The sequence below is a fragment of the Euprymna scolopes genome, chromosome 14 (genome assembly GCF_053919585.1).
Source record: "Euprymna scolopes isolate OS-2025 chromosome 14, ASM5391958v1, whole genome shotgun sequence".
NCBI classification, from domain to species: Eukaryota; Metazoa; Mollusca; class Cephalopoda; order Sepiida; family Sepiolidae; genus Euprymna; species Euprymna scolopes.
The window spans coordinates 76,281,015-76,306,188 of NC_136495.1; the positions used below are offsets into that span (position 1 = coordinate 76,281,015).

At 32.5% G+C, this 25,174-nt stretch overlaps 1 protein-coding gene across 1 annotated transcript in view; it reads right to left on the minus strand.

Moving 5' to 3' along the window:
- Positions 1 to 25,174, minus strand: part of LOC145293101 (dynein axonemal heavy chain 3-like) — a 404,365-nt gene that overhangs the window by 239,792 nt on the left and 139,399 nt on the right. The window contains exons 26-30 of the mRNA XM_080139477.1: positions 19,697 to 19,811; positions 8,438 to 8,633; positions 4,961 to 5,069; positions 3,845 to 4,135; positions 598 to 689 (exon numbers count right to left, since the gene is read on the minus strand). Coding sequence (XP_079995603.1) covers positions 598 to 689; positions 3,845 to 4,135; positions 4,961 to 5,069; positions 8,438 to 8,633; positions 19,697 to 19,811 — 803 coding nt within the window. The remainder of the gene's footprint in view (positions 1 to 597; positions 690 to 3,844; positions 4,136 to 4,960; positions 5,070 to 8,437; positions 8,634 to 19,696; positions 19,812 to 25,174) is intronic.

Here is a 25,174-nt window from a genome sequence, read left to right on the forward strand (position 1 = left end):
TTGTTCATTATTTTCTAGCTGACCTTATTTTAATTCAGTTTTCATAAAAAGAATTGAACAATTAAATTCGTTTTTTTTATATGAAATTGAACAATGCGAAATTCTAACATTCCATTTTCTGAATCTATTTTTGAACCTTGCTTACAATCCTAATCTCATTTTCCACTTATCTAAAGTTCTTCTTACTTACAAGAAAAGGGGACCCTTTTTCTTGTAACACACCACCTCTCTCCACCCGTTCTTGACATTCCAACAGCTGTTCTTACTATGAGGAGTTGGGGGTGTCTATTTCGAAAGTCGTTTGTAATATGAGGACGTTGGGGGTTGGGAACAACAACAATAACAACCATACTTTAATTTTTTTTGGAGGGAGGGCATGCTCCCACCCCAATACCGGTTAAATGGTACTGCTAGTATTGTATAAAAAATTTTCCATAAATCTCTTTTTCAAAAAGAAATTACTATTGAATGAGCGTGTGCTTTCACCTTGAAGTTTTCCGGTGTCTTCTACCAAATTAGATCGGCACTGCCTTCAAATGTAAACACTTTAAGAAGACTAACTTAATCAATGGCCATTTGTTGTAAAAGAATGCTTACCTTCTTGCATCGACGAAGCCCATTGAATAAAGAACAATTTCACCAATTAGTCCATAATCTGGAACCATCATAGCAACAGTTCGGAACAGAACCTGCCCGATTAAAAATATATAAATATAATTTACATAAATTTTGTTTATATTATTGCCAATTTGCATTTGTAATATCCGCTTTCTATCTCAAGAGACAATGGATATCATCTGAAAGAGTATTAGAATGCAAGGCTTATAGACAAGGGCTGGAGTCTTCAACTGTATTGTGCACTTGTAACACACGCTAAGCCGTTTGTGTAATTTTTGCATTAAACCAAGTATAAAATTACATTCAATCAAATGTAAATTTTACATTAAACCAAGCGTAAATTATCATGTGCAAATCTTACATTTAACCAAATGTAAATTTTATATTCAATCAAGTATAAATTTTACATCCAATCAACTGTAAATTTTACATTCAATCAGTGTAAATTTTGCATTCAACTAAATGTAAATTTTACGCCCAACTAAGTGTAAATTTAAATTTCAATGAAGTGTAAATTTTACATTCAATCAGTGTAAATTTTACATTCCACCAATTATGATATTCACATTTAATTAAGTGTGAAGTTTATATTCAACAAAGTGTAAATTTCATGCTCAATGAAGTGCAAAATTTACTTTCTATCATGTGTTTATCTTCAACCAAGTGTAAATGTTACATTAAAGCAAGTGTAAATCTTCTATTGAACCAAGTGTACATGGTATATTCAATCAAGTGTAAATTGCACATTCATTCAGGGTAAATTTCACATTCAACCTAATATAAATTTCATATTAAACCAATTTTAAATTTTATATTCAACTAAGTATAAATTTTTAAAATAATCAAATGTGAATTTTACATTCACTCGGTGTAAATTTTATATTACCCCAAGTGTAAATTTAACATTCAGTCATTGTAAATTTTACATTCAGTAATTGTTATTCTTACAACTAATCATCATAAATTTTACATTAACCTAAGTGTAAATTTTACATTCAATAATTGTAAAGCTATATTCAATCATTGTAAATTAAGCATTAAACCAAGTTTAAATTTTTACATTAACCAAGAGTAACTTTTACATTAAAGAAAATGTGTTTTTTGCATTCAATCAATGTAAATTTTATTTTCAATCAAGTGTAAATTTCATATTCAACCAAGTGAAAATTTTACATTCGATCAGTTCAACTGTTACATTTAGCTAAGTATAAATATTATATTCAATCAAGTGTATGATTTACATTCAACCAAGTGTACAATTTATATTTACCCAAATATAAATTTTATATTAAATCATGAATAAATTTTATATTCAACCAAGTGTAAATTTTTACATTAGCTAAGTGTAAATTTGACATTTACCCAAGTGTAAATTTTACATTCAACCAATATAAATCTTACAATCACCCATTTAAAAATCTTACTTTCATCCAAGTGTAATTTTTTTATTTAATCAAGCCTTAATTTTACATTCAATCAGCATAAATTTTACATTCGACATATGTAAATTTGACATTCAATCAAATGTACATTTGACATTCAATCAGTATAAATTTGACATTCAATCAGTATAAATTTGACATTCAATCAAATGTACATTTTACATTCAATCAGTTTAAAGTGTTGACAGATAAATTAACTAGAAATCTTTCCTCCAATAAAAAGTCTCAAATGTTAAATCTATCAGTCTGGTATAAGGATTGTAGAATTGGAACTGCATGTAAAGTTCTATTTACAATTATTTTATGAACTCGAGCATGTTCTAGGCATGCTCTATGTGACCACTTAAGTATTCAGTTAAAATATTAAATAAAAAAATAAGATATTTTACATGTAAATGCACCAGTTTTTCACTCGACAAAAGTATTATAAAACTTTGAAACTTCGATATTAAGGGTAGCATTTTTAGATGAAGAAAATGACTGTTTGCAACACTTAATGAAACATGTGTTCAATCACGTTCCTTGATGTGAAACAACGGCTTAATGACTGAAGGATAAGCTTACTCAACCATGTTCAGCCCCTAACAGCATTTCAGGAAGAGATCAGACTGCAGCTATTGATCAGAGAGGTAGAGAATCACCCCTCTTATTGATATTGGAATATCCTCTTCTGGAACACTCACTTTTGGTTCAGAAACGTCACGGTTCCAACCACCTGAAAATGGAAATTCGGTGATGATAAGTCGTTATGGCTATATGGGTCTGCAAACGTGACCCAACTATCTGTGTATGTCGAGAGAAGAACCATAAGATGCAACACTGCCTTGCCTGTCCTCTACTATCCAAGCAGTACAACTTGAAAGATCTTTCAGATTTCAATGATATTGCAAAGGAGTGCATAAAGAATTCGTGAAACTATTGCATGACTACATGCTTTAAATGAATACAAAATAGAAAACGAATCGAGTAATTGTTTAAAGAAAGAAGAAGATAAATGGGGTCGTAAATGGATGATAACATTTAATGCTACTAAGACTAAACTTCTTTCCTTTAACAACAAAAAAAAACCCTTCTCCACCACCGATGACCATGACAAATAACAGTCTACCTGAGAGCTCGTCCTTCAAACTCCTCAGCTAAACATTCACAGGCAACCTCAATTGGAACAAATACATTGAGGATATTGCCAAGTCTGCTGCAAAGAAGGTGAGCTCTCTCTATCGTGCTAGAAAATTACTCACACCAGAGAATATCCTATATCTTTACAAAGCTACAATTTAACCATGCATGGAGTATTGTTACCACATTTGAGCTGGTGCGTCTACAGGATCTAAAAACAAAGAGTTTGAAATCCCATACTATCGGCCAAGTTTCAACCTCTGTCCCATCGTCACAATATTGCATCCCTGTGCTTGTTTTATACGTACTTTATTGAAATGCGTACTGAATGAACTCATAGCACTTTTGCTCCATCAACCATGACTAACTCTACAAGCAGCAAAATCCCACTTCTCTTTTGAGGTCTTTAGATGTCGGAAAGCCTTCTACTCTAATATATTTTTCAGTCGGATTGATAGACTTTGGAATTCTCTCCACATTCCCTGCTTCCATAACTGTACTAAACTGCATAAGTTTAAATGTAATGTGAACAAACATCTCGCAGCTCAGCTCCAGGCATGACCCCTTACATCTCAAGTGGCAATATTCATTGTTTGGGGTAAAAAGGAGTAAAAAAATGGTTTAAAAAATAAACAAAGAGGGAATAAAGCTATAAAAGGGTTTACCTTGAGGTTATCGGGTAATTCCTGCCGTCCAGCATAACCGGGGTTCATCGTGATGAACATGGTACAGGTGGGATCGAGATTTAACTCTGTGCCTTCAAATATGAATTTCACTTTCTGATTTGAAATGGCAATCTGAATGCATTGGATTTGTTGGGCAATTACAGAAAGCACTTCCAATTCAATACGATTGAACTCATCAAAACAGGCCCAGGCGCCAGCTTGAGCCAAACCTTTAAAGAATTTTCCCATTGCTTGATAATCAAGACCATCAGAACAATTGAATACGACACACTGAAAATAAAAAAGAGAAAAGCTTTATAGAATTTCTGTCTCTACTATTATATAAAAAGAATGGTGTGTGTGTGTGTGTGTGTGTGTGTGTGTGTGTGTGTGTGTGTGTGTGTGTGTGTGTGTTTTCTCCACAATGGCTGAGCCGATTTTTATGAAATTTCGCACAAATGTACTTTATGTGCCTGGCAGTGTTCTTAGATAGGTTTTGCATCAGAATGTTTTCGACAAGTATCAATAATCAATGACTGAAATAATCCGATGAAAGAAGGAACAGGCAAGTTTGACCAAAGTTAACACCTTATACAACCTAACATCACAAGTGCATTTGAGAAGTTTCATTACCACATGAGCCGAAAGGCCAAACATATAAAATTAACAATAGATTCCTTGATATGACAGGAGCGCGTTCGAAATGAATGTTTCTGTTTAGAGTACACTTGAACCATGACACTTGATTTTTGCATTTGAAACTTTAATCCAAGCCGTAATATATGAAAAATAATTTGATAAAATTAACAGTAGGTTCTCTACAGTGCAATCTAGATTATAATGTATTATGGGCTAAGTCACTGTGGGGAGACATGTGAAGGTTCCTCCTGGTGCACTGCGATGGGTCCCCAACTAGAGCAGGCAATTAATCGGTTTGATTTAAAAAAATGGCTGATTCCAAAGGTTTCGATGACAATAAAAATATGGGAGGATGGAATATTTGTTGATCATCATTTAATCCCGGGAAACGTCGGATCTCCCTGCTGATTGAAATTACATCTCAAACATAAAATCTAATTCATAGTTTAGCTAAGGAATTTAAAAAAAAGAACTGACCTGTTTGGCAATTGCTTTAGCAAGATCTTTGCAGGTTTCAGTCTTCCCGGTACCGGCTGGACCTTCAGGAGCACCACCAAGATTTAATTTCAAAGCACCCATTAATGTTCTACAGAACGGAATAAAACAGAATCCTACTTTAGGAAGACTGAATAAAACTTAGGAATCAGAAAAGATTTCAAAATATGTTAAGAAAACAAGTAATGATTTTTTGGAGGGGATAGGATCGATCTGAAAGAATACTTTCTAAAGTAAGTTTTCGATTTTGGGGATATTATTCTGATTGTTCTAATAGATCATTGTCCTAGAAGATTCCAGTTTTCGTTGGAAATCATGATTGTCTATAAATTTAAAGAAACAGCTGTCAAAAGAAAAATGAAAAATAAACATATCGGCGCTGGAATCTGCTTTGTCTATTGTTTATATATATATATATATATATATATATATATATATATATATATATATATATATATATATATATATATATATATATATATTTCGCCTCTTTAAAAACATTAAGAAACATGTTTCTTAAGTATTGGGCATCGAGTGAATGAGAAATCGGTCAATTGGACTACGTGCGAGATCGTAATCTCTCAATCACTCGATCACTATAGATCGACATTTAATAACGTTTATGCCTTTATAAATGTTTACATTCACTTGAATATAATTGCGGTTAATGGTGACCTTATGGTTATGTTCCTTGTCAATGGAGACAGAGATAGCTTCGTTGTGGAGTATGCATCTCATGACCAGCAGCAAGCATAACTTCCTGCACTGATGATTCCAGAAGGATGAAACACGAGTACCTGTAGGTATTAAAGATGATTAGTGTCTGTAGGTATTTAATATTTAATAAATATTATAGTAAATAATTATGTCAGCCCTTTTAAGAAACTCGTTTCTTATCATTGAGCACTTTTAGTTAAAATAAAGTCAGTCAACTTAGCTCTTATGTGCAGATCATCATATAATAATTAGATCAGACGTAAAAAAAAACATGTTTGAATTTTTTGTGCTATTGAAATTTCCCAGGTGTTAGTTTATTCCTAATAACGTTTATTACTTTTAAATTTTATTCTATTTCCCTTAAGGTTATCGTTGTTTATTTGTTTGTTTGTATGTTAAGTTATTGACCTACTAATTTATTTATTGCATCATCCTAAAATCTTTGTATTAAATTTAATATACTGTTACAGCACTTACATTTCACTTTCAACATATTCCTTAATTTTTTCTTTTTTATTTAAGCATGTTCTTTTAATCAGGTCTTACGCGTGGTAATAAGAATGTATTTCTATCTATAACATAAAACTTTTTGCTGAAATTTTCCTTTTTTTAGAATTCACGATGTGGTATGACTCAAGTAAACATAGATTACATCTTTTTGATTTACTCAGTTTATATTTTCTAACTTTATCTATTATTGCTCTTTTTAATTCAAATTCTATTTTATTCTTATGCGGTTCCCTAACCCAATCATCTAATGCAGTCGTATTTCTCTTATTTTTAATATTCATTTTCGTCTTATCATTATTTCTATCCTTATCCCCGTTCCGATTTGGTTTCTTTTCTGGTCTAATGTTAAATGATGCGATATGTATTTGATCTTTCCTTAATATCCTGACCGAGTTTATACTTCATTATAATAATCCTTATTCTTATCGAATATATTCTCATTTTGTGATTTACTGGATATTTTTTTGATATACTGACGAAGATTGCTTTTTTTCATATTCTTAGGATAATTAGATTTATAGAATAGTGTTTGGTTCGGTTTGTGGTACGGTTCATATGTATTGTTGTTAAGGCCTAGTGAGACAGACTCGAAGGTGCAGGAAACTGCAAGCTAAATGCACCCAACGGGATAGACACTGAGAGAAGTAGCAGACGACCGAGAAAAGAGGGGGGGGGGCGGACGACAGGCATAGAAAAAAACCAGTAGTAAACAGAAGAGAAAAAATAAAAAGGAGAAAAGGTAGATAGGGGCCAGAATGGTATGTGCGAAGGATACTTCTTTTGGCCAAGAAAGCTGTAAACGCTAATTGACCATGACAGCCCGATACATGAGTGAAAGGAAGGATACCAATGAAATTCCAATTTACAAAGCGACCATTGTTGACTGCTCCCTGGTGGGTAAGTGGCCTCTATTGAAAAGACGCGTGGCCTTTGTGGAATTGGATTTGGTTCATTTTTATGATCCCTCAAAGTTAATTGAACGAGACCATTCTGGTTTTAATGGCCTGTCAAATTCTATTAGGCATACGCCGGCTGAGATATTCTACTCGAGTGCCAACAGAAGAAGAAGAAACAGCCCCTTTTTGGGACATAGGCAGCTTGGTGAAGATTTGAGTGACAGCGGTTCCGGCATCCTGATTGGCTAAAGGGCCGAATGAGAGAAAAAGAAGAAGATTTAGCTCCCGCCTTCACAATATAAGCAGCGAGTTTTGAGAGCAAGACACACAGAGACCGACAGACACCGAGAGACATTCTGCTCCCCTGGGCTCGAACGAGCGAAAAAGCAGACCTCATCGATTGACCCTGCCACTTAGTTTTTTAGTTTTCACTGAAAAAGAAATAACTTTGCAGTTAACAAACGGCCAGTCCCTAACTTATTAGCGAAGTACGAAACGACGATTGTAACCTTTTATGAATAACAAGGGATTTTGAATCACAAAAAAAACACAAATATTGACTTGTCTTTTTTTAAAATTTGTTTGGCATAATTGCAGGAACGCTCGACGAGTCTCTTTCAGGTACTGGCCGCTGACATTCTCATCAAAAGACACGAGGACCAACGATCGGGGAACATCCACCACTAGACGACACGCGGGTGATGTAAGTGTCACACTAGGATTATATTTTAAAGAGTTCACTATTTTACAATTGCAGTTTAATTTTATTTCTAACTTAAATTCATTAAAGAATAGTTTATTTTTCTTTCTAGCTTTTTTCTATTATTTGATCACATGAATTAACTGAAAATAATACATCATCTCTACACACGCACCCATTTAAGCCCGGAATTTTTTTATTCATCTCTTTTTGTATGTAAAACCTACTAAGTCTGTTACTATGAAGAGTCTGAAGATCCCATCGTTACATCAAAATGGTTTGCTTTATACTTCCTTGTTCATAATACATTATCGTATCTTATTAAGGTTCTTCTCGCTAGTTTTATCATTTCTATTTCTAATATAGTTACATCTGGTTCAATTTTCGCTAATTCCAGTGCTTTTTCAAATAGTTCAGGAGTTATAGATGGATAATGTGGGTCAATATCAAACATAATTAATTTACTGTTTGTGTATTTAGTTGTTTTCTGGAACCAATCTATAACCTCACCAGAAGAAATTTAAAGGATATGTTCAATTTTAGATTTTAAAGTCGGTATAATATATATATATATATATATATATATATATATATATATATATATATATATATATATATATATATATGAAAGCTTACCTGTAGCATCTATCTGTAAGAGGTGTGATGACCAATCGACAGGAGTTTCCCAAATACTCGTAGCCATACTTGAGGTTTGTAGTTATCATACACACAGAAACGTCTTTATTCCAATAATAGCGTAGTTGAGAGAGCCAGGCGAAATCATTTGCATTAGCCACATTATTTACAGCCAAGTCATTTACAACATCACGTGCTGAAATAGAGTAACAATTTCTCATAGCTATGTGAATTCGTTATAAACGCTCTTTACACGTAGACATTTCAGAAGAGAAAAAGGAAGGAAGGTTACAGATACAAGGAAATGCGGCATCTAGCTTAGGGTACATTAGGAAAGAAATGTAAAATAAATAATCATGTAAAAAACATAAAAAATAAAAAATAAAGATGAAACAAAACATAAAACGCCAAATAATATATCCCATGTAGATATGTAAAGAAAACTGTATACTTGAAAGCTTACTAAATCATTTCTATGTCCATTTACTGGTAAATATATAGAGAGATCAAAGCGAAAAAGAATAGAAGAATATTTTTTAAATGAAAGAGAAGAAAAAGTAGAAAGATTAAATAAGGCAAAAACTCAAAGTAGAAAAATCGCAGAAATTAAGAAAACTTAAAACGATCAAATATAAAAAGAAAAAATTCAAAGAGTGGAAGAAAAAAGAAAAAATTCAAAGGGGAAAAATTACAAAATTCGAAACGAGGAGAAAAAAATTCAAAATTCAAAAGAGAGGAGGAAAAAATACAAACTTCTAAAAGTGGAAGAAAAGATACAAAATTCAAAGACAGGAAGAAAAAATACAAAATTCTAATAGAAAAAAAAATCAAAGAAGGGAAGAAAAATAAAAAAATTCAAAGAGAAGAAAAATTTTTAATTCAAAGAAGGGAAGGAAAAATAAAAAAATTCAAAGAGAGGTGATTAGTTAAAGTTCAGAATAAAATCACGCTTTCTCTTAACGGTTAATTTAAAAAAAAAAAAAAATCTTCTGAACGCTATTAAAAGTTAAATTCTTCACTAGTTTGCAATTTGGAGACGGAAGCGTTGTTGTGATAAGTGATTTTCTCTAATTTGCACTTTTTATTTTTAGATTCAAATACTAATAACTACATTTTATTTCAGTATTTAATTTATGTATTTCTGTTGTATTAAATGCTAGCTTTTTTTTTTTTTTTTTTTTCTCGTCCATAAATGTTTATCTACCAAGTTGATCTTAAATATTGTATAATCAATCCATTATATTATCATTTTCAGTCCCCCACCCCTAATTTCTGGCTCCCATCTTATCTCGCAATTACTTATAACGTCACCAACTAACTTCGGAAGAACCCCCCCCCCATCTGATTTTCTTTTATATCATAAGTTGCTTAAAACGTGATTAGTTAAAGTTCAGAATAAAATCACGCTTTCTCTTAACGGTTAATTTAAAAAAAAAAAAATCTTCTGAACGCTATTAAAAGTTAAATTCTTCACTAGTTTGCAATTTGGAGACGGAAGCGTTGTTGTGATAAGTGATTTTCTCTAATTTGCACTTTTTATTTTTAGATTCAAATATTAATAACTACATTTTATTTCAGTATTTAATTTATGTATTTCTGTTGCATTAAATGCTAGCTTTTTTTTTTTTTTTTTTTTTTCGTCCATAAATGTTTATTCATCTACCGAGTTGATTGCAAAAATAGATTACCTAATTGTACTCATTTTTAGTTCGTGAGAGGGGAATCTATCACCATACTTTCCCTTAAACACGTCTGTTGGACTTTTATTAAGTACAATACTTAATAGTTTTTTTTTTTTGTTTTTTTTGTTTTTTTAATGGAGAGTAGAAAACGCATTGTGGATGCGTGATCGGCAGCTCCTGTTACTCTCGCTTCTTCTTATTTGTCCCTCAGTCCTCATTTTTTTAAATGAGTGATTTTTTCTGACAAAGGGAGAAGAAAAAGCTGTTTTCTAGGTTGGCAGTATTTTTGCGCAAACAGTTGGCAGAATTGGTGGAAATTTTCTGTTTCTATGTCTATCCTTGTAGCCATGTCACTAGTAAGGGTGCTGGAGGTAAACGTTTTGTCTGGGCTGACGTTATCCGCCTGATAGTCAGGGACCCGAACCTTGGATTAACCACTAAGGAGGCTGTCCTATCAGCAGGTGCAAAGTACTGGGGCTGCTGTATTGCCATTTGGTGAATGGAATCTGGACCATGCAGTAGCTTCTGGTGGGGCCTCTCGATGCCATACTAGTGGGTAATTGTTACGGCTTTACCTTATCATGTGCTACAAAAAAAAAAAAAAAAAATTCTTCGTTTCTTTTTCTCTCTTAGTTTCCCCTCTCTGTCCTGCTCTAAGTAAATCTGTCGACCTAGTCCACAAATTCCAAAATTTCATCATGACAAGTTTCAAGAAAAAATACACGATTAAACCCGGTTCTCCAACTTCCAACGTAGACCCCTACTACCATGTCTCCTTCTCCAACATCAGGGGTCTTCGTTCTAACCTTCCAGAGGTTGAAACCCAATTACAGGAGACTAAACCAGACCTTTTATTTTTAAGTGAAACTGGCATTGGACAGGCTATTTCCCTAGATGAGTTTGCAATTTCAGGATACTCTCACTTAACTTCTAAATCTGACCCCCAAGATCGCCATGGGCATGGAATATGTGCCTATATTAAAGATAGCTTTCCATGTGGGAGGGACATCTCCAGGGAAAATCCTAACTTACCCTATATGTGCTTCCGGGTTGCTTTAGCTCACACTACTGCATTTATATTTACTCTCTATCGCCCCCACAACAGCGGAGTTACTATCTTTCAAAGCATATCTGAGAAAATTGACCAAGTCCTTTCTACTTATCCTTCAGCTAACATTCACGTATGTGGAGACTTCAATGTTCACAACGTCGAATGGTTGACCCACTCAAACAAGACCGATGATGAGGGGAGGTTCTGTCATGATTTCTCCATTGCCTATGACCTCACTCAGATTGTTCAGGAACCTACCCGTGTGCCCGATAATGACGGCCAGTATGCGAGCCTACTAGACCTTTTTCTCATAACTTGCCCTGAACTATGTTCAGTTTCTGTTCTGTCGCCTCTTGGATCTTCCGACCACTCTGTTGTATCAATTAAGATAAAAATGAAATGTAATAAGTCCCCAGACGTACCTCTTCATCGTACAGTATATCGATACAGTAAGGCTGACTGGGATAGCTTCCGTACATTTATATCTGATCTACCTCTGCATTCCATGTTTAAAAAGGATGTGTCCTCTATAGTATTAGACCTAACTGAATGGTTAATTGTAGGTATTGACCATTTCATACCCTCTAAAAAGTTTCAGCAAAAACCTAACAGCCAGCCATGGTTCTCTCCAGAATGTGCTGCTGCCATTGCGCACAGAAATCACTTTTTCCACTGCTTCAAACGTAATAGATGTATGGAAACTAAAGCCGTTTTCAGGACTGCCAGCAACCATTGTAAGAAAGTAATAAGGAACGCAAGAGAGTTGTATGCTCAATCTGTTAAGTCCAAAGTAGCTGAGCAGCGGCTTGGTTCCCACCAGTTTTGGCAAATAGCAAACAGAATCCTGAACAGAAGCGTGTGCTCCATCCCAACTATTATCAATGGACCTGAGGTAATCTCGTCAGCATCAGACAAAGCCAAACTCTTTGTCAAGAACTTTGCAGCTAATTCTACCCTTTGCGACCAAGGCCGCCAACCCCCAATATTTCCTCCTGTATCAGAAAACACGCTATGTGATATACGTATATCTGTACGTGATGTTGCGAAGCTAATCAAAAACCTTGATTCGAGTAAAGCAACTGGCCCTGATGGTATTCCAATTATAGTACTCAAAAAACTTCAACCTGAATTAGCGCCCATACTTACAAAACTGTTTAAACGTTGTCTTAAGGAGAATAGTTTCCCATCTCCCTGGAAAATCTCATCAGTATGCCCTGTATTTATTTGATCGCTCATCCCCCTCTCAGTACAGGCCAATAAGTCTCCTGTGCGTCATGAGTAAGTTGCTAGAATCTGTGTTAAATACAGAAGTAATCAAACATCTCAACAAAAATAACCTTCTTAGTGACACTCAATATGGTTTCCGTTCTGCTAGATCTACAGCAGATGTCCTTACAGTTATATCGCATAGGATTAGCAACTCTCTCGACGGTGGCAATCTTTCTAGGGCAATTGCTCTTGACATATCTAAAGCCTTTGATAGGGTATGGCATAAAGGTTTACTTCATAAGATCGCTAGCTATGGTATAGCTGGAAAAGTCTTCTCAATTATTAAATCATTTCTTTCTGATAGGTTCATAAGAGTAGTAGTTGAGGGGCAAAAATCAGAAGCTCACAGTATTAATGCCGGTGTCCCTCAGGGATCCATCCTGGGCCCAACTCTTTTCCTGATCTACATTAATGATCTTCCAAATCATATCCTTACATCATTTGTAGACATTTATGCTGACGACACTACCATTTATGGTACCACATCTAAGACAGTAAACGACCAAGTTCTCTCCAATTCTCTCTCCTCTGATCTTGAGCACGTAGTACAATGGGGAAAGGAGTGGCTGGTTACTTTTAATGCATCTAAAACCAAGCTTCTCTCTTTACATCATCAACATTCTAATTCACATTTGTCATCAATTGAAATGAATGGCTCTCGTCTTCAGGAGGCCTCAAGTTTTGACAAGCTTCTGGGCTTGACCATTACTCCTGATCTTAAATGGAACACGTATATCAAATCTGTTGCCAAGGCCGCTGGAAAAATGGTGGGATCTTTCTATCGATCCAGTAGATATCTCACTGCTGATGCTATTCTCTACCTATATAAGAGCCAGGTACGTCCAAGGATGGAATACTGTTGCCACATCTGGGCAGGAGCTGCTAGAAAGGACTTGTCCTGCCTTGATAGAGTTCAAAATAGACTTCGAGCCTCGTAGGAGATGTCCTTTTCTCCTCCTTGCAACCTCTATCTCACAGAAGAGATGTTGCGAGTTTGTCTCTGATGTATCGTTATTTTCATGGAAAGTGTTCAACTGAGCTTCAATCTATGGTCCCCCCTCGCCAAACTTTCACAAGAAACACTCGTCTAGCTGTAAACACTATCAATAATTTCCCCCACTCTTTATCTGTGCCTAAACCTAAACGTAGATTCCATGAACAAAGCTTCTTTCTTAGAACTGCACGCCTGTGGAATTGTCTTCCGTTTTCCTGCTTTCCGGCTGACTACAATATGGTTGTGTTCAAGTCTAAAGTAAATAAGTTCTTGATGAGCCGTTCCATATAAGTTATTAAATTTACCAAATTTTCATTACTAATGATTACTATATTGACCAATTTCTACTGTACACTCTTTAACCCTTATCCTTGAGTGGCCTCTGGGCCTTGATAATGTGGTGATGCCTTTGTAAAAAAAAAAAAAAAAAAAAAAAAAAGACCGCATGGAAAAATCACAGAGAAGAAAGAACGTAGAAAGATCAAAGAAAAAAGTTATTTTTAAAAGACGTAAAAAACATAGAAATATCTCAAAGAAGAAAACAGAAATTCAAAAACAAAAGGGAAAAGTGAAAATACTCAAAGAAAAAGTGGAGAAAAATGGACAAAAAGAAAAAAATAGAAGGATGAAGGAAAGGAAGAAATAGGGATCACAAAGGAGAAGAAAAAGTAAAAACAATATAGAGAATAAAGAACATAGAAAGATGAAAGTAAAAAGAAGGGTTTAAAAAATAAGACGTAAAAAACGTAGAAATATCTCAAAGAAGAAAACAGAAATTTAAAAAAAAGGAAAAGTGAAAATACTCAAAGAAAAAGTGGGGGACAAGGACAAAAAATAAAAAATAGAAAGATGAAAGAGAGGAAGAACTATGGATCACAAAGGAGAAGAAAAAGTCGAAAATTTAAAGAGAAAAAAGTAGAAAAATCAAAAAAGTTAAAAATCAAAACGAGTAAAATTTATAGGTTCAAAAGAAGAAGAAAAGATAGATAAAAGAGAAGACACTTCTGAACAGGTTGTGATTTTAATGTTTACGTAATCGAATGATAAATAAAAAGTATTGTAATACGTATTTGCCTATGCGATGCATGTCATGTAACCAATAACACTATGAAAAAAATTGTATCAGTGTCCAACAAATAATGTTACACAAGCAAACGTGTTTGCATTGTGCTCAAATTGAAGGTGCAATTTATCAGAGTACAGTAAGCAGTAGATCTATGAAATGTTGTTTGGATTGCAACAACCAAAAAATGTTATTTTAGTTGTTGAATCGCACCCATCCAACAAGGTCCGATATGTCTAAAACGTTCGATTTCAAAATCGGTTATAGGAGTAAATGCAGTGCATATAACCAGGAGTATTAAGTGATCCGAGCGTCCCCACAGTCTAATGTGGTTCACCGCATTTATCACTTTGGCAAAGTGGCCAAAATATTAAAAAAAAAAAAAATCTTGAAGCATCGTTTATAATATAATTGACCTTTACACGCTCTTAGAGGGCTTCAAATAGTTGATAAGAGAATTCTTACTTGAATTAAGGAATATTTATAAAATATTAGCAGGGACGCCTTGCGTTGCCTGGTTGTAAAATACGTTTAAATATGATATTTTAATTCATGCAGATTTCGTATTTATTATTATGGAGTCAGTTCTCTATCGATTATTTCATATTATATTGTACCCTATATATACCCCTGATTTCAAAAGTAAAAAAAATATGACTTGGGTGCCATCAGCTAGAATCGAAACCGAAACCAAAATTTACATAATTCAAGCAAGCACGCCTGGACGGTCCTGAGTATTTTATAATTATTAAGATTATTCACACATGGACTAACAACCAATCAGAATCTGAGAATGAGCTTGCTCATAATGGAACTTCCCAGCCTGTTTATAAACCAACATTCTTGGCTTCTATTTTAGTTCATTTTGGTCAGCCAGCTTAAAAGTGATGACTAACTTCAACGTGCAGGAGTGAGAAGGGAATATTTAACCACAGTTTTATCACAATTGCAGTTCAAATAAAAACTTATCTTTTATCTTTATAAAAATGTTTCCTTTAAAAACTTATTTTCTTTTTGTGAAAGAAAATAAGTTGCAAGAGATTTGGAGAAACACATAGAAAAACGGTGGCTTTGATTTCAATTATTTCAGAGATTTAAATATAAGTTTTCATATCATGAACTCTCCCGTCAATATGACGTATGAGGTTCCGACAACCCACATTTTTAAATTCATTTATGTTTTTGCCTCTGATGACTTTTCAGTCCAGCAAGAGACCTGCATATAGAACATGAGTATGGATTGGCAGCTGCTGATAGCGATGTTGCTGCCAATCGTTTTGCTCTTTCTCTGTTTTCTCTCAACTTACTTAGTCTATCAGATTGAATTTTTCGGATTCCTTTCAAACACTGCGATCTCCATTCCTTACGATCACTCGCTTCTTTTTCAAGACTGCCACGTGGTATGTTTACTGCAGACGGATTACTTTTCAACTTGTCCTTGTACCTAAGCCAAGGCTGCCCAACATTTCTTTTCCCATGTGCCAGCTGACTCTACATCACAATTTTTGGTATTCTGTTATTATGAATCCTCAAGACGTGACCATTCCATTGCAAATATGACTGGATGAGAAATGGTTCGATGGCAGATATTTTGCATTTTGTGAATAATTCCTCATTTGAAACCTTGTTGCGGATGATAAGGCCACAAATCAAGCATAGACAGCTTTTATGAAACACGTCTAACTGATGAATGTGATGTCTGTATGGAGTCCATGACTCAGAGCGGTAAAGAAGGATAGAGAGAACGACAGCACAATAAACAAGAATTTTTTTGTCCAATCATGGGGGTAGCATGCTCTCGTTCCGTCAGCCATGACTGGATAGAGAAACTAAGTAATTCGCAATAATATTTTTCAGTTGGCCAGAATTGAACCTTCAACCTCCAGGAGAATATCACTTTTACAATTGATTTTTCCAAGTACTCTAACTCTTGCATCACGTATTTGGTAAAATTCAGTTCTAAATGTACACTCTTCAGATGGTTGAAGGTTTAATCCTCAGTGCGAGTGACATTCAAAATTACAATTGCAAATTACTTAGGGCTTCTACCCGATTATGGAATGAGAACATGCGAAGCACGTGGATTAAATAAAGGTTTCCATTGGAAATTCCATGCAGATACCCAACAGAAACATTCTTCAGTTCAACAAGATACACCTGAGGAAGGTCGGAGGTTACTTAGACCGAAATATTGTGAAAATGATACTCAAGATGAGAACAGTAGTTTGAAGAATCCAAGACTCAATCCTCATCTCGAAAATTCAAAAATGAATGACCAACATTAACCACCAACAAACCATGTTAATAACGAGCTGAAAAGTCAACACACAATAAAAATGTGAAACGTATTATAGTCCTGAATTTTTTAGATGAGGATAGATAATTTGTATTATTTGGATTATTCAGACTACCATTCTCATATTGAGTGTTATTCATACAACGTTTCGGCTGTGGTGATCCTCTTCAGATGTATCTTGTCAAAAGTGGAATCTTTCTACCAAACTCAGGAATATGTACAGGTTTTCAAACGAAACCCTTTATTTAATCACCGAGAATTTTTAATATCGTCCGCACTAAGGATTGAACCTTCAATCCCCTTAAAAATGTCATTTATAACTGAATTTTACCTAGGACTTTATGCGTTATGCCACAAGTTCTTAATGAGGTTGTAGGTTCAATCCTCAGTGAAGATGATATTAAGAATATATTGTGACTTCTACCCGTTCATGGTTGATAGAAACGAGAGCATGCCATCCTGTGGACTAAATAAAGTGTTCAGTTCGAAATTTCATGCAGATTCCTAATATCAACAGAATACACGAGTTCGGCAAGATACACCTGAATAAGGTCGAAAATTACATCGGCTGAAACGTTGTGCAAATAACATTCAAGATGATGCATCTCTGCTTCTGATACAGCTTCATGACAGGAGTTGCTTTCTTAGAGTCTCTCTCTCTCTCTCTCTCTCTCTCTCTCTCTTTCTATATATATATATATATATATATATATATATATATAAGTATATAAGTGACCTTGTCGGTGTGTGTACGAAAATACTTTACCAAACTCCTGTCTAAATATTTGCTCTACAGACTTGAAATTTGATATATATATATATAGGTTATTTGGACCCTGGAAACACTTTTTATTTAGTTTTTATCCTGTAAAAATAACTGCTTAGGGGTCAAAATTGAAAAAAAAACACAGTTGATCTTGGCAGGTGTAAATCGATTAACTTCACTGTATACGTACATACACATTTTTAGCTTGAAATCGCTTAATTTTTAGCTTTTTTTTTTATCCATTTAGCGCTGCCTCAGACAGTAACGATGAAGTCTGAAGCATTAAATAGTGATTAACGCTGGAGCGCTGAATCTTTTCGATTCTAGCTGATGGCACCATTAGTATATTGTGAGCACAATATGACTACGTAATCTGCATGAATTAAAATATATTTAAGTGTATCTTACCACTGGCCAACGTGGGGAGGTCTGCTATATATATGTGTGTGTGTGTGTGTGTGTGTGTGTGTGTGTGTGTGTGTGTGTGTGTGTGTGTGTGTGTGAATGGAAATTCCCAGGCTAATTCGATTGTCGCCCTTTAACTCGGAGAGTGACATAGTCATGTGACTTCCTGTTTCTGATATTTTTGTCTCTTTCGTGCTAGACCCTCAAACAGTCAACATGTAAACAAGAACCGCTCTGGTGGCATCGGCCACCAATCAGCTTACCTGACTAACCCGTTAGCTTCTCATCAATCGCAAGTAACAAACTCTTATTCTTTCTATCTCTTTCTTAATATTTCTCATGTAAATTCATGTAAATAAATTGCATTCCTTCGCTGATATATACCGGTATGTTTTCGTCATCATTATGTGACCTTTTGCTTTTCAATCCTTCTACCATCCAATACATTCACCATACAACCAATAAAGGGAACGGGATCGTCTATAACACAAGCAGACCATCCTGTCCCCTCAAAACACACACACACACACACACACACACACACACACACACACACACACACACACACACACACACACACACACACACATATATATATATATATATATATATATATATATATATATATATATATATATATATATATATATATACATATATATATATATATCATTGGATACTTTACCCTTCACCAGAATTTACGTGAAATTACTTTTTTATTCACCCTACTCCCTCTGCGTCACTTTCTGTTATCAAGTAAGATCTACGACTTACTTGTAGTTTCTTTAAATACTTTTACAAGCAAAATCCGATCCCGCATTTTGCCAAATTCTACCCTCTAATGAGAAGGAAAGTGTTTCTTCGAAACTCCGCAGATTAAGGACTATCCACTTATTTAGTGTTTTCTTTTTAAAATTAAAGATGTTTTTAACTCTTTTTCAAAGTGTTTTTTGACATGTTTTATTAACTACTTGTTCTTATATATATATATATATATATATATATATATATATATATATATATATATATATATATATATATATATATATATGTGTATGTATATATATATATAACTGTGGAAATATACTTTATTTCCTTATAATATATACTCATCCTTATTTAAGAAGATCAATGTAATTACAGAGCAATAAAATGAATGAATGACCCAAAACTATATTCAAAAGTTCATGATGCTGACCATCTTACAATTTATTCCGTATTATTGTTGACATTTACAATTCTTGGCAGTATCTGTTTCACAGCACAAAATCAATCACTTAATTATTATATCAATCAGTGAATCTATTTTACCCTGAACTCATCAGAAGAAATAGCAACAATCAATTCATCAAAAGGAGATAAAGTGCGTTCTGACATGATTAAAAATTCGAAAATTAGAAGAGGAGCTATAAATACCTTATAATATGTTTACATTACGCCATTTTGGATTTAGAAAATCATGATACTGTAAAGAATTGTGAATGTCAACTGAATTGAAGGAAGAAATTATAAAATTGTAAGATGGTCAACATCATGAACTTTGGAATATAGACTTTTGTCATTTATTCATTATATATATATATATATATATATATATATATATATATATATATATATATATATATATATATATATATATACAAACTGATCTGCATACCTACCATAACTATTTAAAATCTATAGAAACATCATTAAAAGTGTACCATATTTTTTAGTCTTATTAAAATACCTACCATGTACATCGATGACAGTAAGTGCACCAAGGCTAGTCCGAGCACCGCTACTTAATTTGCCTCGCACCAATTCAACAATTTCTTCAATTTGTTTGTTAGATTTAATCAAATACTCCTGTAATGATATCAAAAAGTTTTCACGTTAACAAGTTACAGACTTACACAAAATGTTACGAATTGTTTTAAATTTTGAAGGGAGGCGTTAAGTGCAGTAATATGTGTGTGTATTTTGGAACATTATCGATGATGAAAATGAACGTCTTTGAATGAGTTTGTGAATCTGTCTGTACATCTATAGGATGAAACACTACTGGACATAGTAAGGTTGACTAAAAGATTATTCGAGCCGAATCACTGCGAAAAAAAAATAGTTCGTCTCAAAGTTGATTTAAGAATTGAAAACACTGAATCAGAATTGGAAAATAAAACAAAATAGTAAATTATTTTTTGTTACAATTTCTTCAAAATGTTGAAATTATTCAAAAACAAAAATGAAAAATAAATACAGTTATATTGCTATGTATTATTTTTATTGAACTATATTGTTATATATTATTAATTGAATTATATTGTTATATATTATTAATTGAATTATATTATCATATATTATGTATTGATTTATATTGTTATATATTATTAATTGAATTATATTGTTATATATTATTATTATTATTATTATTATTATTATTATTCAATTATATTGTTATATATTAGTAATTTAATTATATTGTTATATATTATTAATTAAATTATATTATTATATATTATGTATTGAATTATATTGTTATATATTATTAATTATATTATATTGTTATATATTATTAATTGAATTATATTGTTATATATTATTAATTGAATTATATTGTTATATATTATTAATTGAATTATATTGTTATATATTATTAATTGAATTATATTGTTATATAATATTAATTGAATTATATTGTTATATATTATTAATTGAATTATATTGTTATATATTATTAATTGAATTATTTTGTTATATATTATTAATTGAATAATATTGTTATATATTATTAATTGAATTATATTGTTATATATTATTAATTGAATTATATTGTTATATATTATTAATTGAATTATATTGTTATATAATATTAATTGAATTATGTTGTTATCTATTATTAATTGAATTATATTGTTATATATTATTAATTGAATTATATTGTTATATATTATTAATTGAATTATATTGTTATATATTATTAATTGAATAATATTGTTATATATTATTAATTGAATTATATTGTTATATAATATTAATTGAATTATATTGTTATATATTATTAATTGAATTATACTGTTATATATTATTAATTGAATTATTTTGTTATATATTATTAATTGAATAATATTGTTATATATTATTAATTGAATTATATTGTTATATAATATTAATTGAATTATATTGTTATATATTATTAATTGAATTATATTGTTATATAATATTAATTGAATTATGTTGTTATCTATTATTAATTGAATTATATTGTTATATATTATCAATTGAATTATATTGTTATATATTATTAATTGAATTATGTTGTTATATATTATCAATTGAATGTTATTGTTGTATATTATTAATTGAATTATATTGTTATATAATATTAATTGAATTATGTTGTTATCTATTATCAATTGAATTATATTGTTATATATTATCAATTGAATTATATTGTTATATATTATCAATTGAATGTTATTGTTGTATATTATTAATTGAATTATATTGTTAATATTATTAATTGAATTATATTGTTATATATTAGTAATTTAATTACATTGTTATATATATATTATTATATTCCATTATATATTTATATATATATATATATATATATAATTTATTTATATTGTTATATATTATGTATTGAATTATATTGTTATATATTATTAATTGAATAATATTGTTATATATTATTAATTGAATTATATTGTTAATATTATTAATTGAATTATATTGTTATATATTAGTAATTTAATTACATTGTTATATATATATTATTATATTCCTATATATATATATATATATATATATATATATATATATAATTTATTTATATTGTTATATATTATGTATTGAATTATATTGTTATATATTATTAATTGAATTATATTGTTATAAAACTATGACAAATTTTTTATGCTAATGTTAATCGGATTTTTATCTATGAAATTATTTGACATATATGGCTTCGCAAACAGTTAATCTGCGAGAGGATTTTCAAGTCAGTAATGAAATTTGGGTGCTTATTCCGATGGGCACTTATAGCAATAAACAGAAATGAAGAAAATATTTTATATTGTCACGGAATGAAGATGTTTTATTTCAAAAATCACAAAAAGTGGGGGGGGGGTTATTTACAAAAAAAAAACAAATTTGCTGTTTTTTATCAATGTGACAGACGAGACCATGTTTTATGACAGAACATAACAACGGGGAGGTAATCAAGTATTGTTTTGGCAGTTTTCACATACTTTAGGGTTCTCTGTCCTTGTCCACTGATTCGTTGAAAGCTTTTTTTACCGTGATTGACACAGTAAACTTTGATTTTCTTGAATAAAAATAAAATTAAAAAAATTACTGGATTAAATTACATGATTTTTGGAAAATTTTCATCTTCGTCCCGTGTCTGGTACATACATTATACAGATGTTTCTGTATTGTGTGAAATTTTAAATGCCGCCATGAGTGCCTATCTGAATAGGCTCAGAAAGTTGTTGCTTCGCATCTTCCTTTTATGAGCAAGAAATAGTTTCATTATAAGATATCAAAACGACCTTAGATTAGAACACTTAATTACATCTGAAGACGAGAAATAATCTCAATTAAGATTTGAGAGGGAAAGCAATTATATTCCCCCTCACACACTTTTACACAATCCTCTCCTGCATAATAAAGTAAGAAAAATAGGAAGAAAAATATTATCATTCATCTTACCTGTCAAACTCAGACAAAAGAAAAGAAAGAAAAAAAAAACTTTCATCCTTGGACCTCGAACGTATACAATCAAACAAGCACCTGCTGCGACAGCCATCGATCAAAACACCCACGCATCGGATGACAGCCATAGTTCCTATTTACAATCCCCCCCCCCACAACACACACACACACACGGGACAAAGTTAGACACCAGGGTCGTTTTTGGAGAAAAGGAACAAAAAATAAAAATTGTCTCAGTCGTGAAGGACTTTTCCTCCACTGACAGAGAACAAGAAAATGAAGTGCAGCATCTAAAGAACAGATACTACATTGTGATTTCGGCCCTCGGATGACATCCATAGTTAATTCCAAAAATAATAAGAAAGCCGATGTTTGTGCCTCGGTACATACACTATTATGCCAAATTTCATCAAGATTGGTTGATAGGATAGAGATGGAGGAGGGTATCTGATTCTCTTTCTCTCTCTCTCTCTCTCTCTCTCTCTCTCTCTCTCTCTCTATATATATATATATATATATATATATATATATATATATATATATATATATATATATATATATGTTATATATGTTATGCTACCAGCTGCGTCTGTGTAAGTAGAGAAACCAAGTCAATTACTGTGGTGGACATTAAAGTCACCAAATATGTGTACTTGCATGCTAGTATCAGGGAGAGTGCTGTATCTATGATGTCAGACAATTGGTTAATTATACAGTCCTGGGTCGAGGGAGACCTTTAGAGAAAATATAAGTAGCTAATGCTATGTTGCAGGTTAAGTCTAAAGCACATGAAAGCCTGGTCGTCTGATTTGAGTTTTGATTCTATAGTCAAGAGAAAGGTGTTTCGAATATAGACTCCAAGTCCGTGAATATGTTTGTCTGCGTCTTCACTGCAAAGTGGGAGGCATGTTAAAGTGGTTAGAGGGGATGGAGGAGTGTAGGTTAATTTCACTTAGTGCCAAGATATCCGAAGAGTTTGATAGGAGAAATGATTTAACATCATCTAAATAAGCTCTAACCTGCGAATATTCGTGAATGCAAACCCCAAGGAAAGAGGCAAATTGGTTTTGTTTGAGTTTATGCCTGGTTTAATCGTAATTTTGGATTGAACTGTCATTCTATTTTATTTAATAGTTTCAGTTTTAGGGTGAGAGATTGTGGACAAAGTGTTTGTGTAGAATATCAAACATGCAGCATAAATAGACCAGCAGCCGACTCTTCATCTACAGGATTGTGGCCTCGGGAAAACACACAGGAGATGGGTATAGGGTCCCTTTCCGTGTGTGACATAGCACTACAACCATCCTGATATTATACAACTGATGATGGAGCAGCCACTCTAAACACTACCAAAGAATTAGGGCTCCTGTGCTGTCAGTCGGAATACAGTTACCAGACAAACTGTCAAACCAGTACGCTTAACCCGTGACATGAAAAAACAACCCAATCCAATTGCATTGGCATATATGGCACTCAAGATGCCTAGTTTTAGGGAATGGGATATGGCGGGAGTGAGGAACAGCGTTTATTTCCCTAATGAAAGGTCAACCACTGGAAGCTTATCACATCGCTGTGATCGCACCTATGCGTCTGGCTAATAAGCAAAGAAGAAGTATGAACGCCAGGTGATAGGCAGAGCCTATCTACTCTTTAAGCAGTTTAGGTTTGCAAACATGTAATTTATTCAACACCAGCTCTAGGAAGGTTGATCAGGACTGAAGAGGCTTCTCCTCCCTTTAAGTGCCAAAACGTATGAGGTCAGTAGCACAGGTTTAGCTTCAGAGTTTTCTTTCTCCTAGACAGATGATCTGAGAAGACCTGCGGGTCCATCAGCACCAAGAGATTTAGCCCCACACTTGGGTATTACACCAGGTATTTCTGTGACCCTATAGTAGTTATGGTTAGTTGAGTTAGTACTAAAGGTTATATATCTACTGAAAATTTACACTCCTACAAATAAATTAAAAAGGATTTTACTATGCTTTCTATTTCATTGTTAATGGAAAAAAGCATGCGATGGGAGCATCTAGATTTGCAACTGGTTGATTTAAGAGATGGTTAAAATATTTTTTATATATTGGTTTAAGAATGTGATAAAATGTTAAGCTATGATTCAAAGTGATATTAGGAATTAAAATAAAATTACATGCACGAACTCTGGATATTTAACTCGATACGGGGAGGGGAAATAAAATGTATCTATTCAATATGGATTTAAGTAACGATATAACTATGATTTAAAAATGCATTTCAGTGCAGGTATAAATGCAAGTAAGGTATGAGCTATGAAATATTCAGTATAAATAATTAAATGTAAATAGCAACATAGACATATTTATAGTAGATACAGACATATCGAAATTGTAAGTATTAATTATATTATTTAAATAAAGTTCTTCTGGCCTCTAATGTTTAAAGATAAATCCTCCTCTCATTAAATTCCGAGATATATTTTGCATGATCATTACTAGCTGCTTTTTTGTTTTTGTATTAATTGGACTTAGAACAAA